Source organism: Octopus sinensis, linkage group LG1 (assembly GCF_006345805.1).
Source record: "Octopus sinensis linkage group LG1, ASM634580v1, whole genome shotgun sequence".
In the NCBI taxonomy this organism is placed as follows: Eukaryota; Metazoa; Mollusca; class Cephalopoda; order Octopoda; family Octopodidae; genus Octopus; species Octopus sinensis.
The window spans coordinates 32,615,509-32,634,847 of NC_042997.1; the positions used below are offsets into that span (position 1 = coordinate 32,615,509).

At 36.5% G+C, this 19,339-nt stretch overlaps 1 protein-coding gene across 1 annotated transcript in view; it reads right to left on the reverse strand.

Moving 5' to 3' along the window:
- Positions 1 to 19,339, reverse strand: part of LOC115212689 (dynein beta chain, ciliary-like) — a 168,850-nt gene that overhangs the window by 10,275 nt on the left and 139,236 nt on the right. The window contains exons 47-53 of the mRNA XM_029781368.2: positions 18,774 to 18,914; positions 17,901 to 18,155; positions 16,448 to 16,708; positions 15,146 to 15,316; positions 7,507 to 7,629; positions 6,150 to 6,343; positions 3,789 to 4,065 (exon numbers count right to left, since the gene is read on the reverse strand). Of these exons, the coding sequence (XP_029637228.1) occupies positions 3,789 to 4,065; positions 6,150 to 6,343; positions 7,507 to 7,629; positions 15,146 to 15,316; positions 16,448 to 16,708; positions 17,901 to 18,155; positions 18,774 to 18,914 (1,422 nt within the window). The remainder of the gene's footprint in view (positions 1 to 3,788; positions 4,066 to 6,149; positions 6,344 to 7,506; positions 7,630 to 15,145; positions 15,317 to 16,447; positions 16,709 to 17,900; positions 18,156 to 18,773; positions 18,915 to 19,339) is intronic.

Below are 19,339 nucleotides of genomic sequence, written 5' to 3' on the forward strand. Positions count from 1 at the left end.
GATAGATAGATAGATAGATAGATAGATAGATATGTTTCTTTATTAGCCACACAGGGCTGCACATAGATGGGATAGATTACAAAGTAGAGCTTTTCTTTTTAGGGAGAGAAAAAAAAGTGGGGTAGGTTTTCGATCAAAAGGGATCGTAAAAGGGAAAAAAAGGAAAGAAACAAAAAGAAAAAAGGGAAAGGAAAAAAAAAGAAAAAACGATCAATAGGGATCGTGTATATAGATAGATAGATAGATAGATGATAGATAGATAGATAGATAGATAGATAGATAGATAGATAGATAGATAGATAGATAGATAGACAGATAGACTGATAGATGGATAGATAGACTGTGAAATAGATGTGTGTACTGGTGGAAATTGATATAAACACCTTATGGTATTTAAGTCTGAAAAAGAGAGACAACTCTCTAAAAGGTTGTAACTCTGGTAAATAGGACCATTTGATAAATAGTGATCAATAAAATGTAAACCAAATTTACATATTGTGCCTGAAAAGAGTAAATAAAATGAGAAACCACTAGATGGCAGAATCAGACAAAATATCTTGCAGTAATTGGGTTTATCCCTTTATATTCTGAGTTCAAATTCTGCTAGATGCTCTTTGTCTTTCATAATTCTGAAATATGAAACAGGTAATCTAAGTACTTGGGTCAATGTAATTAACTATACTTTGGAAGGCATTGTCTCAGCACAGCAAAAGTCAAATTATAGAAACCAATAAACCATAAAAGAATGAAAGACTGTATTGTTTGTCTTTTTCTCACTGGATACAAAGTACAAAATTATAGGAACAGGTTGTGCGTGATGTTGGAGCATTTCCAAATTACACGAATGACATATTCATCATTATGGTTCATTGTTTTAACATCCACTTTTCTATGCTTGCATGGGTCAGATGGAATTTGTTGAATCCTATTTTCTATGGCTGGATGCCCATCCTGTCCCCATCATTGACTTCATTCTAAATGAAGTTATATTTCCCTGTGAACAGACAGGTTTTCATGAAAGACTGAAAAAGAATGACATTGCTTATATAACAATAACACTCATTTACAATTAACATGTGATGTCAAGATAGGACCCCCACACCACCACCACCACCACCACCACATATATACACAATGGGATTCTTTTATTGCAAGGCTTTTGCTTGTTTCAGGACTATGGAAGACACTTGCCCAAGGTTCCTCGTAATAGGACTGAATCCAAAAACCAATTGGTTAGGAAGCAAACTTTTTAACTACACAGCTATACTTGTGCCTTGCAGTTATTTGTGCCATATTCCTGGTAGAAACATTTACATCGTTATTGTGAGTCCTGCCTACATTAAAGAGATAATAACAAAAGCTACTAAAATCCTTCCATCCAAAATATAAAACCAAAGAGGTGTTAAAATATGCAATGATCAAAAAAATTTATAGTTCCATACCAAATTAAGATAGTAGTAAAGAAATATAAGGAAAAAAATCCATAATAAAAAATGCTGAAGCTGGGGCATAGTGAAATTTTCAACAAATGAATGTGTGTGTGTGTGTGTGTGTGTGTGTGTGTGCGCGCGTGTGTGTGGTGTGGTGTGGTGTTGTGTGTGTGTATGCATGTGTGTGTACAAAGATGGTGATTCACTTTGGTTTCTTCTCAGGTTTACAATGTTCTCAGGTAATAATAACTGACATGAGTAAACCAAGCAGAGAACTCTAAGTAGTAACTGAATGAACCACATAATTCGTACAGATAAATATCTTTTACCATATAAATTGAGAACTCTTTCTCTTGTTTGTGAAAAAAAGAGGGTATATGGATGCACAAGTGTAGTTTTGTATGTACTTATACATACATACATTTTTTTTGTTCTCTAGTTTCAGCTCAGAGCTGCGGCCATGCTGATGCACTACCGTTTGTATATATATATAAAGTTAATCCAAACATGAAAAAAAAAGAGAAAACACAACAACGCGAGGACGTGGAACAAGTATAGTATTATTGGATGCTCAAGAAGGAAGGGAAGAAGGAGGGTTTAACATTTCGAGCAGAGCTCTTCGTTGGAAACATAGGAGAAGGAAAGATCCAGAGAAGGGAAGACAGAGGAAAAAAAATCGACAATGGTACACACGCAGTCACATTTTGAATATATCTCTCTCTATATAAACGGCAGTTTGTCTGTGCGTTTTCTGTGTGTCTGTTTTCTCGTACCCTCACCCTGACCACGGCTTTCAACCGATTCTGATGAAACTTGACACACACATAGCCCAATGTCATAATTCAAAACTAACGCAGCGAAAATTTTGAAAAGTTCCCCCAGTTCTGAAAAAGATCGATAAATTCGACATGGGGTCGAATTTCAGAAACCCAAACCACAGACCGTCTAGGGGACGCAACTCCACCTTTTTTAACTGTCAAAAAAAATTTACCATAATTTTTTTTCCATTTTTTTGCTATTTTTTGGCTATAACTCTCTAAATATGCTTTATAGTTATTTCCCTTACAAACCTGAGCAACGCCGGGCGATACTGCTAGTATATATATATATATATGCATATATATATATACATACAGTAATCCCTCGACTATCGCAGGTGTTATATTCTAAAATAACCTCCCACAGAAATAATTAAAATCTAAAAAAATATAAATACCTATCGGCCGCAGAAACCTGCAATATACTGAGGAGTCCCAATATAAATTTACATATATTAGCCAGAAAAATCCATAATGTACTGAGTGCATGATAGGTGAACTATGATATAGCGAGGGATTACTGTATATATGTATGTATATATATATATATATATATATAATAATAATAATAATAATAATATGAGGGAATATTATTACAAACTTACAGGGAAAAATTCAATATAGAAATACTAAATCAAATTTCACAAAATATAATATATATATATATTAATTAGAAAAAAACCCACCTTTTATCAATTCAATAATAAAAAATTAAATTATACCATTTAGAAAAATTACATATTATAGAAAGATTAAATATAAGATAAAACATATAACAATGATTAAGTAATGTGCAAAATAATAAATAAAACGTATATATTTATTTTGCACATTACTTAATCATTGTTATATGTTTTATCTTATATTTAATCTTTCTATAATATGTAATTTTTCTAAATGGTATAATTTAATTTTTTATTATTGAATTGATAAAAGGTGGGTTTTTCCTAATTTATATATATACTAGCAGTATCACCAAGCATTGCTCGGGTTTGTAAGGGAAATAACTATATAAGCATTTTTAGAGAGTTATAGCCAAAAAAATAACAAAAAAATGCATTAAAAATGGAAAACAAATGATGGTAAATTTTTTTTAAATCTTTGACTCATCGTAGACATTTTTAGAGAGTTACTTCCCTTATATAATAGCGAAAAAATGCATTAAAATGGAAAAAAATGATGGTAAATTTTTTTTAAATCTTTGACTCATCGTAGACATTTTTAGAGAGTTACTTCCCTTATATAATAGCGAAAAAATGCATTAAAATGGAAAAAAATGATGGTAAATTTTTTTTTAAATCGTAGACTCATCGTAGACGTGCGCTAATACCCAGAAGGGCTCGATATGAATCACGACTATAAGATACTGCACCGCAAAATGTGGGAGTAGTTAGGAATCTAAATCGTAGGAGACAGACACACAACTTCTCTTTTATATATAAAGATATATACACACATACATACACACAAACATACACATATCTATATTCATGTTGTGTGGGTTTGCTAACTGAAAAGGCTGTAAGACACCCTAACTTACTTGTAGGATTACCCAGTGTCCTTCTTGAGCTGATATGTCCATAGCTTCTTCAGCTATGATTTCTTGTCCTTGACCCAGAGATATATTGTGGAAGTTCTTGTTGTCATTTGAGAAACCTAATTTTTTGCCCAATGCCTCTACATCTTTGAGGGGATCCACTCCAGGAGACAAGATAAAAAATACTGGAGTACCAGGACCAGATTCTTCATAAGATTTGGCAAAGTCCACTTGGCGTCCTTCAACATACTGTGTGCCCATCTTCTCTTCAATGAAATTCCTGCAATAACAGATAAAGAACTGGTGAAATACGGGGTTAATTAGCAAACCAGATGAATTATTACAACTGTTATTTTTAATACTAGTCAAAAAAATGGAATGGAACAATACTTTAGAAATCAAGAAATAAATATTAATCGAAGGAAAGAGTCAAGACTTCCGATTAACTTCAAAAGTATAAATATTTATTTCTTGATTCGCAATACATACATTTCTTCCTCTGGGTGAATCGGCAGCCTGGGAGCTTATCGCAGTAGTCAAGTGGAGTGAGCCAATCCTGTCCGTTCAAGCATAGCAGAGATACGCCACAAGGCAGCAGCTTGAGAGAGATGATAAAACATGACTGTCCTGTTCAACTGTTGGTGTTTGAGGAACGATATGATGGAATTTTGCTGCTGCTAGTTTTCTGTGCATGTGCATGAGGGAACTTCCGGCAGGCCTCGTGGAAGAATCCAACTCTGTGCATGCGTGCTGGAGATTTCCAAGATGGCGTCACTACAAAGTTTTGGATTATCAATTCAAAGATTATGGGTTCATCTTTTCAGCAAGAAATACCCTAAACTCTTGTATCAGATTGACAAGAAATAGTTACCTCACTAAGCCTATAAAGGTCATACATTCATCAACTTTTCAAAATAGTGGATAATGTTAATATGTACATTCAACAGTAAAATAAAATACTTGCCCCAAAAGTTCTCTGCAAATATACAACTACAATGTTTTTTTTTAATAATTTTTTTTTTAAAAGAGAAAATGTTGAATTGAAAAACTACAAATACATAAGCTTATAGAACCATTCAATGAAGAGGGGCAATGCCAAAACATTTGCAGACCATCTCAGTCTGGTGAAGCTGATGTAGACTGTTTTACATCTTGAATTTTTGTAAGTTGGTTCTGAATTCCAGAGACAAAGTTCTGGAGAAGGATGACAGGATACATTTGCAGAATATGAAGTGGAGTAACATACAATAAAGATTGTGAGAGGAGGAGGAGAATAAGTTGGATTTCGGTAGATTTGGTTCATAGTTTCTTAGTTCAGAGGAGTATAAGCCATTGTAATAAGAGTAAAAAGAATACCTGTGGGTTAAGGTACGCTAAATAGAGAGGCTTTGGAAATCAGTGAATGTGTCTTTAGCAATCGGTTATTATAGCCAGTTTACTTCCCAAACACGTGGTTTGGGGTTCCGTCTCATTTTGGTGACACTTTGAAAAACAGATAATGATTAGCAATAGGAAAATTGTGTCACTGTAAAACAATGCTTCTACTGCAACAGCAGAAGTAGCAGCAGCAGCATCGTCACCACTGCTGCCACCATTGTCATCATCACCATCATCTGTCTATCTTCTGTGTTGTCATGAGTTAGATGGTTTGACATGATCCAATGAGCTGGAGAGTTGTGCTGAGTTCCATTGTATACTTAGGTATGGTTTCTGTGTTCTTCCTAATGTCAGCCACTTTACAGAATGTATTAGATGCTTCTTTCATGACACCGGCACTAGTGATGTCACCAAGTAAATTGCAAGACAAAAAAAAAGGAATAAGGAACAAAAGCCCTTGACTGAGTGAGTTGTAGTAGAAAAAGAAGAGGCTTTATGTGAGGAGTTGAGAGGTACAGGTATCTCGCTTTAAAGGAGATGCATGGCTTCCCTGTATTGTATAAAGATGGGTGGGAGTATCTGGAAAGGAGAGAAAAATGGTGTTTATCAAGGAGTTAAAGAAACAACAAGTGCATGGTTAGGGTAACTGGCTCATGATCACAAAGTTGTGAGTTCAATTCCTGGTGACACATTGTGTCCTTGAGCACTTTACTTCACGTTCCTCCAGTCCACTCAGCTGACAAAAATGAGATGTGCCTGTAATTCATAGGGCCAGCCTTGTCATATACTGTGTCACACTGAATCTTTCTGAGAACTACATTAATGGGTATGCGTGTCTGTGGAGTGCTCAGCCACTTTGCATATTAATTTCATGAGCAGGCTGTTCTATTGATCGGATCAACTGGAACTCTTGTCATCATAACTGACAGAGTGTCACTTAAAGAAACAAGAAATGTCACAAGAATTAAGCTACCTGTTGAAACTCACCTGATTGCATATGTCATTCTGTCTGGTCGGAGAGCCCTCATCATGCAAAGTTTCTGAAGAGATGTTTTATTCTTCCATTCCTGAGGAAACTTCTCCTTTTCTGGACATTCACACTCAACGAATTTCTTCCATCTTTTAGCAGAGCCTTCTATGTCCCTATCCAAGTTGCGAAAATCTTCAAGACTGGCCAATGCCTAGAGGAATATAATATTGATTTCATTTGACTAGGAACAGCAAAATCAGTTTTTTTCCTTCTTTATTTTTAGGAGATAAGTTTAGTTCAACCAGATTGACTACCAGTATTGTCATCACTGATACTTACTACACTCCTACCTCAGATGCAATATGATGTCAATAGTTGCAGGATTTGCAATCAATACAATAAACAACTAAACCAGATGTAGTAAAAGATTTTATTTGATAATTTAAGGTACTTGGCCCTTTTTCTCTTCTTAAATATCTCTCCCACCACTAAACAAAAATTAACAGATCTTGAAGTAGATAATGTGTAATAATAGCATGAAAATATTAGGTTAAGAAAACTCTTTGATAACTTGGATATAAAATGTCAAAGGCTACCCAGGGGACATGAATCTACATACCTTACAAGTAGTCTTCTACTTTTTCTATCAAAGGAGTTTTAAACCCAATATTTGCATGCTATTATCTATAGATTTATCTGCTTTGAGATCCACTGCTCCAAAAAAGAATTTCATGTATGTATATGTATGTAGGCATGTATACATACATACATACATACATACATACATACATACATACCCTCTCTCTCTTTCGGAGAGGCACTGAGCAGCTATACGCACACATACATACACGGCAGTAACTCCCGTGTACCGAATTCAATCACAAAACTTCGGTGGGCTCAGGGCTATAGCGGAAGACACCTAACCAAAGTGCCATGCAGTGGGACTGAACCTGAAACCATGTAGTTAGAAAGCAAGCTCCCTAACCACACAGCCATGCCCATACATACATACATAAAGTTAATCCAAACATGAAAACACAAAGAGAAAACACAACACGAGGATGTGGAACAAGTATAGTGTTATTGGATGCTCAGGAAAGGAAAGAAAGAAGGAGGATTTAACGTTTCAAGCGGAGCTCTTCGTCTGAAACATAGGAAAAGGAAAGATCCAAGGAAGGGAAGACAGACGGAGGAAAAAAATCGCCAACGATACACACGCGGTCACATATTGAATTTAAATACATACATATACATGCATACATACAGATAGACAGACAGACAGACAGACAGACACTGAGATTGAGAGAAAGAAACATTTTATTTTTCCATATATAGTTAAATTTTATAGCAAAAGTGTTGCAAGTGTTTACATACCTTGATTCCGCCCCATCCTAAATTGTTGATGAAGTCAACAGGACTAGTAAGGTTGGGAATAGAAGGAAAGCGTAATAAGAAATCCAATTCAGTTGCATTTATTTCTTTCTTCAAAAGAAGAATCTGTTAAATTGAAAAATATCTGTGTTATTAAATTCCTAGAAATTTCTTTATAAATTCAAAAAGAAAATATAACTGTTTGTAAAGTATTAAACACTCTTTGCAATAAATAACACTTTTATTGGTTATTTAGATTGGAATTAAATTAATTACATAAAGAAATCATTATTAATTAGTTAGCAGAGTTGTTAGCATGTCAGACAAAAGGCTTAGTGACGTTTCTTATTTCTTTATTACCCACTAGGGGCGACACAGAAAGGGACACTAAGAAACATGGGGACATATAACATTATAATTAAACTTTATGAACATGAATTGTTAAACGAAAAAATGATTAATGAAAGCGATACCAACGGCCCCGTCCGTCAGCATCACTTACCTGTCCTTTGTTTTTCATAGTCACTTGAATGTTCCTTGCCAATACGAACAAATTCCATATCCATTCTTACTCCGAAATACTCATCCATATTTTCCACGAATTCATCGCTCATTCTTATATCTTTCACCTCCCAATTCTCGCATTCACACATCACCATAAAGTCACCTATGTTCTTCTTTTCAATCACAGCATACCTAGTCTCACCAACATCATACCATTATATACTCTTCCATTAGACTTTTAACTTCTTTCTGTTCAGTCATAGTACAAATGTACGGCCTGATATCGATTTCAATCTCTTGTGTGTGTGTATTCTTTTTTTTCTTTTGTTTTCTTGTTGGGGGGGAGCGGGTGGGTTCAATGTCCATGGATAGGGTGGGACTCAGAGGGCGTGGGTGGTTTTGGGGTGGATTGGGTTCCATATTATTTTCTTTTCCACGTATTCTTCTCTTCCTCTTACTTCCAGCTTCCTTCCATTTCTGTGTATTCTCTTCCTCTGTTTCCTTCTCCTCTGGTTTCTGCTTCTCTCTCTCTGGTTCGGGATCCATTTCTTTCCCTGGGGGAGGGCAGAAGGCTCTTATGTGACCCCTCAGGCCACACTTGTAACAACGTGGAGCCCTGCCCTCCACCCACACTCTCATGATCACTTCTCCCAGTCTGATGCTTTCCGTCAGGTCCACCAGTACCTCGGTCTCTGCCTGTACGTTCAGCTCCACTGTTACGCCTCTCCAGCCCTCGGACTTAACCGAGGCATGGAGAATATCTACTTCGTCCTCGTGGCCGCTGATCACAGCCGCCACAATCCATTCTGCCTCCACGTTTGGTGGCACTCCCTCCACCCTTATTCGTGTAATCCTCCTGTTTAAATACGTAGGTAACAGTGTTACCTTTTCCGACTTCACCGCCTTCGCCGCCATCTTCCTCGCTGCAGACTCAGTTTTAAAGTGCACAACTACGGTCCCGTACTTGGATCCTCGAGTCAGAAAATTTATTTCCTCCTCAGTTCTTCGCAGGGCTTCCTCTATCCATTCCATGGATACAACTTCTACCCTCTTCCTTTCGTTTGCGCACACCCTGTAAACAATGGTCCTCTTATCATACCATTCTTTTCTCCTGGGTGTCGGTGATAGTTCCACCTCACCGCTTTCCTTTTTCATGTGTTTCTGGTAACTTGGTAGCTTGGCCAAGTCGACCCCTTTCTCTTCCGCCTTCTTGGTTACACCGGCATAAGTATAACTCAGCTTCTTTTCCAATTTCCTTGCTGCCATTTCTAGCTCCTTCTCAGACGTAGGCGAGTCTGATAAAGACTCGAAAACTCCAGCCTTTTCCTCCATCAGCTTCACTGCAATTGCCTGTTCCAGTTCCTCATCTGTCGTGGACAAGTCTGTTAGAGACTCATAGTCCATTTCCTTCTGTCTGACAGACCGAAAACGGCCGCCAAAACAGAAAAAAGTTTAACGCGCTGAACGAGCGAAACGCGAAACCGCGTCAACGCCGTTCAGAATTTCCACAACAACAACCACGCTTTTTGTTCTTTTTTACCGAATTTTACAGAGCGTAAAAAAACACGACCGACGTCAAACGAAGTGGTGACGTTTCTTCTAGCTCTATACATTATGAGTTCAAATTCCACTGAAGATGACTTTGCCTTTCATCCTTTTGGGGTTGATAAAATAAGTACTAGTCAAACACTTTGATCAATATAATTGACTGAGCCCCTCTCACTAAAATCACAGGCCATGTAACAAAATTTGAGACGATTATTATTTAGCTGTTGTTATTTAATCCCTAAATCATCCCTGATCAAGCTGATACATAATCAAAGACATTCCAGCCATGATCATCTCATCTTATAAATAGGAGTACAATATCTACTTCACCCACACTGCAGTTTCTAGTCCACAGATGTGCTGTTCCTCTTTCTGCCTTGTCTACCACAACTATAATGGCCCCTTCTTCTTAGAGCTGGCTGGCCTTGTGCTAACTCCAATCAGACAGCCCTGACTCACTTGTCTCTCCTTCCCCACATCATCTATGCTATGTCCAATTCCCTGGTCCCATATTAACCATACACTCAGCCCTTCCTCTCAAGAAGGTCATCTTTTTGGAATGTTCTCCCAACTCTTGTTTCCTGCAGGTGTATGCTTGTAACCGTTTAAGTGAAACATTGAGGGCATAAATTTCAGAGGTTTCAGAGCGGCTGTGAAGACCACAGGCACTGCCCCTTCCTCCAAACCTAACCAGAAAAATAAACAAAATATATTGTATGTTGTGTCCTTTCTGTAAGATGTAATTTGAGGAAGAGTTGGCTGTTATTCCTTACCAGTCAAGTGACCTGATTTCTATGTATTTGTTGTTTGTTCTATTTTTGTCTGTTGTATTAGTAAATCACATAAAATCAAAATCTCTCTCTCTCTTTCAAAAGAGAGAGAGAGAGATAGGGTGAGTGAGAGGAGAGAGAGAGAGGAGAGAAAGAGAGAAAGAAAGAAAAACAAATAGACAGATTGATATTGATATATTAATAGCTTCTGTTATCTTTATATTTTCAATGTAAAAGCCACGTCAAGTTTTTGTTGACTGGACGGTCTTACTTAAGGCCAGATGTCTCGACAGTTGTACAACAAGTTACTCAAAGTACCTACATGCTTACTTCAACTGATTGTGTCATGGAATCAATTTTAATCTAAAATTCCTTAACCTTTAACACTGCCTTTGTTTCAGTTAATCTTTAAAGTAATGAAGAATTTAGTAAAATAACATTAATATACTGGTGTTTAGAACATAAATTTACATAAGATTTTGATGGATGGTTTATTATTTAATTTAGACTTTTTTTTAAAATGGAAAGTTTGTATCATAGGACAAGGAGTAGTTTCAGGGTGGTTGGTATTAAAAAAAAGTTTAAAGGAACAATTTATCATTGTGGAGCGAGGTCATTACCGGTGCCGCTGGACTGACTCCTGTGCAGGTGGCACATAAAAAACACCATTTGAGTGTGGCTGTTTCCAGTACCACCTGACTGGCCCACGTGCCAGTGACATATAAAAACACCCACTACACTCTCGGAGTGGTTAGCATTAGGAAGGGCATCTAGCTGTAGAAACTCTGCCAGATGAGATTGGAGCCTGGTGCAGCCATCTGGCTCGCCAGTCCTCAGTCAAATCGTCCAACCCATGCCAGCATGGAAAGCAGATGTTAAACGATGATGATGATGATGATGATGATGATGTCAGACCAAACAGTTCGATCCAAAAATACATTTACTTGATGTTATCTAACACTATTACAAATTTTAGAAGGCAGTGAGCTGGCAGAATCATTAGCATGCCAGACAAAATGCTTAGTAGCATTTCATACAGCTTTATGTTCTGAGTTCAAATTCTGCTGAAGTCAACTTTGCCTTTCATCTTTCCAGAGTTGATTACAGTAAGTACTAGTAAAACACTGGGGGGTCAATGTAATCAATTTACCCGCTCTCAATGAACATGCTGGTCTTGTACCAAAATTTGAGACCAATATTATTACAAACTTTTTTCTCAGTATGAGTAAATAAGAGATAGTATAGTGTTCCTAGAATCTTAGAAATGTTAAAACATACATGAAGGTTTGTTTTTATTTTTATGAATCAGTCAGAGGATGACAGGCAATGAGTGAAATGTTTGTATTTCTTTCCTTCTCACTCTCATCACGACAACAATGAGGACGACGATGACAACCACCACCACCACCACTACCACCATCATCAACATCTACTTTTCCATTGTTGCATGGTCACACTGAATTTGTTGAGGCAGATTTTTCTACAACCAGATGCCCTTCCTATCGACATGCTTTTCTCAGAAAACTGGAAATGAACAATCTTGCTTGTATGATGATGATGATGATGATGCTTGTTTACAACTATCAAGTGATGTCAAGACAAAGATACACACAAACACAGATGTATGTGCATGCACACACACACACACACACACACACCACACACACACACACATCTATCCTTTACTGAGGTCATACTGAGGCACTGCCTTGAAGATCTTTAGTTGAATGAATTGACTTCAGTACCTATTTCTCATTTTTTGAAAGTCTTGTACTTATTCTATTGGTCCCTTTTGTCAAATTACTAAGTTATGGGGAGGTAAACACACCAACACCAGTTGTCAAGTGGTGGGGTAAACCCAGACACAAAGACACACTTATGTATTTATATATATATCTATAATACATTAAAAATCAGCTTGAATCTTGCTTGCTTGCTTGCTTGCAATGTTGCCCAGCCAAACTGGTACATAATGAGAAAATACTATGAATTAAGTTTACCCTGAAATGTTAATATGAACAGAATAAAACAAGTTTTGCATAAATTCGATAAGATGTTTTAGAGATATTAGAGGTTATTGGGTATAAATACCCAAAATGGTGAATAATGGGAAAATATTCTGAAAATAATCTTAATCCTGAAAAGGAAGAAACTTTTATCTTTCAATTAGACACAGTGACTTGAAAACAAAAAATACAAGTTTTTTACAGTAAATGTTTCTATTTTTGTTTTTGTTAGACACAATATTTTAATCATTTAGAAATATTTTTAAGTGAATGTGATTTCAAAAATGTAAGTTGTTTGTACAGTAAGTATTTATATTTTAGCTTTCTTTAAGTAGACTATATTTTAATGTTTTTTAAAATTATTTTCAGGTGAATGCCATTACAAAAATTTTTTTGGCATATTTAAAAAAATATTTCAAAGTGAAAATGACTTTAAAAATACAGTAAATATTTTGTAAAAGACCCATTCATAACCTCGCTGTGAAATAATTTTTTCAATAGTTTTTTTTTTCTGAATGCATTCAACGTATCTCACACCTAAAGATTTGGCTGCTATGTTTATCATGCCCTGCTACCACATAACAGCTATTTGTGATAAAGGACCCCAAATAACTGTAACATGGTAAGAAATAGCAGCCAAATCTTTTCTTTTCTGGGGAAAGGAGCCATTTACGCATGATTTCAATGTCACATTTGTTGAAAGCATGCAAAATAACCTGGGAAAGAAAAACACCCCATATCCTGAACGCCTTACTTCCCTGGGCATGGACACATTGAAACTCCGATGTCTGGCAGCTGACTTGGCAGACACCCATAAAATTATTAACCATCGTACAAACAATAACTCTGAGCACCTTTTCCAACTCCACCTATCTAACACCCGTGGACATATTTACAAAGTCAGAAAACAGCACAGCTCCCATGACTTCAGGAAACATTTTTTCACACAGAGAGTTGCTGAAGCATGGAACAAACTGCCGGCATCAGTTGTTAGTTGTTGGAGCACTGCATCCTTCAAAACTTCCATGCTTCCTGAGATTCGCCAACACTACACCTGATTTTCTCCCCTCCATACACACACAAGCATGTATCTGACTCAGACATTGTTCGCTTTACAGACATTTGTACATTACTGTATATACTCTATGTGCACTTTCTGACAAGTTGTGGTGCACCTGAGCACTTGTATACAATTAATTTCATTATTATTAAAACAAAACTCTGATGCTTGGAAACTCAGAGTTTCCCGATGACCCAATGGGTAGTCCAGTATATATACACAATGGTCTCCTTTTAGCTGCCATCTATCAAATCCACTCATAAAGCTTCATTTGTCTCAAGGCTATAGTAAAAGACACTTGACCAAAGTGGCATGCAGTGGGACTGAACCCAGAACCATGAGGTTGGGAAGCAAACTTCTTGCCATACAGCCATGCCTGTGTCTATGAGCTATGCCAGCACTATATTTCTTTTAACTCTCTCTCTCTCTCTCTCTCTCTATATATATATATATATATATATGAAGTAGCATGAAACGATTGTACTACACTACCTTTGGATATCCTTGTTGCTTATTTTGATTATAATCACTCCATTTGATTTATATGGTTAATACCATACCAAATCCTGGTGCCTTTAACTTAAGTACCATATTCATATGAATCTAAATTTTTGCTGAACTTATATATACATTTCCAAGCGATTGCAGTCCCTATGAACATATATGTATACAATTATGTTGTTTTCCTACAGCATTGAAGCATTTTAGCTCTTATTTCTAGCAATGTAGGTGTTCTGATACCCTTAATCACATCTAGTGACAATTCTATATTTCCTTTATGGTAACAACATTGTGCATGGATGTTTATATTAATTTGGGCAAGTGTCTTCTGCTATAGCCCCGGGCCGACCAATGCCTTGTGAGTGGATTTGGTAGGCGGAAACTGAAAGAAGCCCGTTGTATATATGTATATATATGTGTGTGCGTGTATGTTTGTCCCCCTAGCATTGCTTGACAACCGATGCTGGTGTGTTTACGTCCCCGTTACTTAGTGGTTCGGCAAAAAAGACCGATAGAATAAGTACTGGGCTTACAAAAGAATAAGTCCCGGGGTCGAATTGCTCGATTAAAGGCGGTGCTCCAGCATGGCCGCAGTCAAATGACTGAAACAAGTAAAAGAGTAAAGAGTATATAAAACCACTCTCTCCCTGACTGGATATATCTCTACAGAAGGAAACCTGTTTCTGTCTCTCTGTCACACTCTATCCTTTCATCATCTGACACAAAATCACCTCCTCCAATACCCCCTCCCCTCTCAAAGGATCTTTGCCTTGCAAATTACTTGGTGACCCTGCCAGTGCTGGTGCCATATAAAAAGTATCCAGTCCACACTGTAAAGTGGTTGGTGCTGCAAAAAAATCATTCCAAAACTGACAGTGAGGCCTGGTGCCCTCTTCTGCCTAGCTCTTGCCAAACTGTCCAACCCATGCCAGCATGGAAAGCAGATATTAAATGATGATGATGATGATGATGATGACACACAAACTCATTTAAAAAAGACTTTAAAGCTTAAATATAAAACTCACTTTTTCTTTCCCCATCTCACTCTTTCATTTTGCTCCTCCCTACTCCCTTTCTCTTTCCTCTTCCCCAGTTCTCTCTTCCTCCCACCATTTATGTGTGTGTGTGTGTGTGTGTGTGTTTGTGTGTATGTGTGTGTATGTGTGTGTATGTGTGTGTATGTGTGTGTATGTGCGTGTGTGTGTGTTTGTGTGTATGTGTGTGTGTATGTGTGTGTGTGTGTGTAAGTTTACCTGGAATGCCATTTGACAAGTGAAGATGAGTTTGTCCTTCTCAAAGAGTCCTCGTGTGGTGTAGATAAAAACTGAATATGTAATACTGTCAATCAAGTTGACAACTCGTTGTTTGACATCATCAGCTGGCTCAGCACGTTCTATAGCCTTTTCAAACACCACACTGAAAGCCTGAAATTAGAGTTTTAGGGATTAGCACTTTGAAATACCAACAAATATATACTTTTTTTTTTATTATCTGTTTCAGCTATTAATCCACAGCTATGATAGAGCACTGTATCTGAAGGTTTTCAGACAATCATATTGAACCCAGCGTTTATTTCAATCATGTACATATATCTGTGAAGTGAATGGCTAAGTTACTGTTTTGCATGAATGGACACAATTCAACACACCATTTTACACTTGTATACAAACTCCACTATGAGGCCTTAGGGTGTTTTTGTAAATGTCTCATTTATAACTACATATTGACCTACCATAAATGGCTAATATGAGTTAAATGAGACATGCTTATCTACATGGCCGAAACAGCTGTAAGATATAGTCTATATTTATATTTATGTGTACTTATATTTATGTTCTATTATACGTTTTCTACTTATTGTATAACATTACTATTTTATGTACACTCCTTCATGTACACTGTTTTACCCTGCATTTGGTCATCTAGCACATTAATAGCTACAGTCCCATTGTCCATGAAACAATACCCTGCAGTCTTAAAAATGGAAGGACCCATTAGATAATGTTGTTCTCAATACATGATATCTGAATGAAAAGTAAAATGAAGATTGATAGGGCACAGATTAAATGTCTTTGAGAATAGGTTTTCCAGATTAAGATTGACCTTAAACTGAATAGCAAAATCAGTAGCAGCAACTGTTGCAATATTTTAACTATCTTAACTATATAAACTGTATGTATTCAGTAAAGATATATATATAAAAAAACAATTACAACTACAAAAACAACAAAGGAGCCTCAGAATAGCTAGCTGCTTCTAAAAATATCAACCAAATATCTTTCAATTCATACCTCTTTTGTCTCGAAAAAATTTAGGGACACATTTGATAATATAGTTTTAGATATGTACTACTTGAGAAAAAGAAGGGTTGTATAAAACTAGAATCCCTTTGATCATATGTATACAATAATTTCATTATTATTATTTCATTATTATTATTATTATTATAAATCTGCTCAGAATTATGATCAAAGTTTGACCAGTAGCCAAGTAAAAGTTACTATAAAAAACAGCAAAATCAATTAAAAATAAAAACTCTTGGACTGTAATTTTACCTTGAGAGAGAACTGGTACATAGGATTGATTTTGCTCAGTTCATTCAACTGGAAGTAGAGTAACGATGCTCTTTCAGCTGCTGGTCTGTAGCTTTCTCGGGCCAAGTTGATTTCCTTCTCTGTTTTCTTTGCTTCAACCACTTTGACTTCAATCTCTGCCGCTGTCCGTTTGGTAATCTCAAGATTCTCTACCAGAGCATAATCTCCCAAGAAGTTTCCTTCAGCAGCTGACAATCGAGCAAGTAGAGAATCTTCAAGTTTCTGGAATATAGAAATAATTTGTAAAGAGCTGGTTCAATTACTAAGATGTAAGAATACAGAATAGTATAGCAATTTATGTAGACCTGACTCAGTTACAGTGATGTAGCAGCTTGTAACAGTCTAGTAATTCATAAGGAGCTGGCTCAATTATTGAACTGTAAGACAGGTCTCACCATTTATAAAGAGTCAGATAAGTTATTGAGATGTAAGTCTATACCTGTTCCTCTATCAAACGCCCTAATCCTGGCTCAAAACCACATCCCTTGATACTGCAACTCTGCTCAATGGAGAGGTTTTATCTAGCAAGTTACTAGATGATGTCACCAGAGTATGGGCCAAAGCATGGGCTCTGAAAAATTTACCTGGTATGTTCTGTAAAGTGGTTGGAATTAGGAAGGGTATCCAGAGGTTGAAGCCATGCCAAAGCAGTCTCTAGAAGGCAACTCACTTGTGCCCGTGCTAGTAGGGTGCCAAGAGTACCATCCAAGCGTGATTGTTGCCAGAGCGGCTAACTGGCTTCCGTGCCGGTGGCATGTAAGGGCACCATTCAAGCATGATCATTACCAGTGTCGCCCTACTGACACCAGTGCCAGTGGCATCTGTAAAAAGGATCAAACGAGGTCATTGCCAGTACCGCCTGACTGGCCCCCATGCTGGTGACACTTAAAAAGCACCCACTACACTCTCAGAGTTGTTGGCATTAGGAAGGGCATCCAGCTGTAGAAACTCTGTCAGATCAAGATTGGAGCCTGGTGCAGCCATCTGGTTCGCCAGTCCTCAGTCAAAATCATCCAACCCATGCTAGCATGGAAAGCGGACGTTAAACGATGATGATGATGATGATATGCTAGTGAACATTTTAGATCTAGATTGATGTAAATATAATTGTGTTACTTGACTAAATTATTACAATATTAATATTGGTATAAAGCCATGAATTCAATGGAAGGGTCAGCACAGTACTTGACAAGAACTTATTTTATAAACCCAGAAGGATGAAAGGCAAAGTTCACCAAAACAATATTAGTGGCAAGGATAAATTATTTTGCAGTTAAGCTAACTGAAGCTTAACTAAGTAGAGTAGTGTGTTATGCTTAAGGTTGTATTAAAAAAAGGATTAAGCTCATTTCACCTGGCACTTACACTACCTGTACTACTTCACTCACCATATCTTAAAGAATATGTAACTTACCTTGAGTGTAATTTTGAATTCATTTTGTTGATGTGTAAGATCTGATTTTAGCCGTTCCAGATCTGGTCTTTCTTTGCTGACAACTGCAGCTAGAAGCTGTTCCTCAAGTCCATCTCGAGTAACTGTGAAATTTATCAATGTTGTTTGTGCCTGCATCTCAGGTTTGTAATGTGGATTTGCCAGTTTGGTATGTAGAATCAGCTGGAATGTAGAGTTATACTCCACTTCTTTGTCTCCCATTCGGATGGCTTGTCCCTGGAAAATATTTCAGTGTTTCATTTTAGGATAAAAATGATTTTTTTTTTCCCTACAATAAAATTCAAGTTTTCTCCATAGGAAGAAATAGATATAGCACTACAATCCAATGAATCACACATCTTTATATATAAAAGTCAAGTTGTGTGTCTGTCTCCTACGATTTAGATTCTTAACTACTCCCACATTTTGCGGTGCAGTTTAACCAAAAGTGGGTATCTTATAGTCGTGATTCATATCGAGCCCATCTGGGTATTAGCGCACGTCTACGATGAGTCTACGATTTAAAAAAAAATTTACCATCATTTTTTTCCATTTTAATGCATTTTTTCGCTATTATATAAGGGAAGTAACTCTCTAAAAATATCTACGATGAGTTAACGATTTAAAAAAAAAATTACCATCATTTTTTTTTCCATTTTTAGTGCATTTTTATGCTATTTTTTGGCTATAACTCTCTAAAAATGCTTATTTAGTTATTTCCCTTACAAACCCGAGCAACGCTGGGCGATACTGCTAGTTAATTCTAAAGTTCTTCCACTTTTTGGAACAATTAAAGCAACAAAAATAAAATCAACAACCAGACAAAAATGGAATTCTTTTTTGGATATGTCTTACTTTTTTAATGGTATTTCTTCCCAAGAGAGGATCTAAGACTGGATCAATAGATTCCCCAAGGTTTTCAATGAGAACAGTTTCTCCAGTAGATATTGCTTTCTCAATGATTTCAAGACAGCCCTTTTGACCAAGACGTACAACCTGTAGGGAAAGAAGAAAAAAAGAGGAGAAAAGGGAAATTAAAAATAGACAGATATAGACAAACTGAAAAGGCTACATATTAATATTTACAGATATACAAGGATTTTACAAATGATTAGTTGATTCTAAACGAAAATTAGCGATCTTTTTCTTTTATTATTTTACTGGTTTCAGTCACTGGACTGTGGTCATGCTGGGGCTCTGCCTTAAAGTGTTGGTTTTTGATTCACCACATCACTTCCACCTCTATACCAATAGATTTTTTTTCCAATGTGCCAGGGACTAGTAATATTTCATAGTAATATTAATTGATACTGGAAACAATATATATAACAAATATAATGAAAGTTGACAATTTTTTAAATCTTATATTTATTTTGTAAACAAATAATACAATATTACATAAGCATTTTATAAGCATTTTA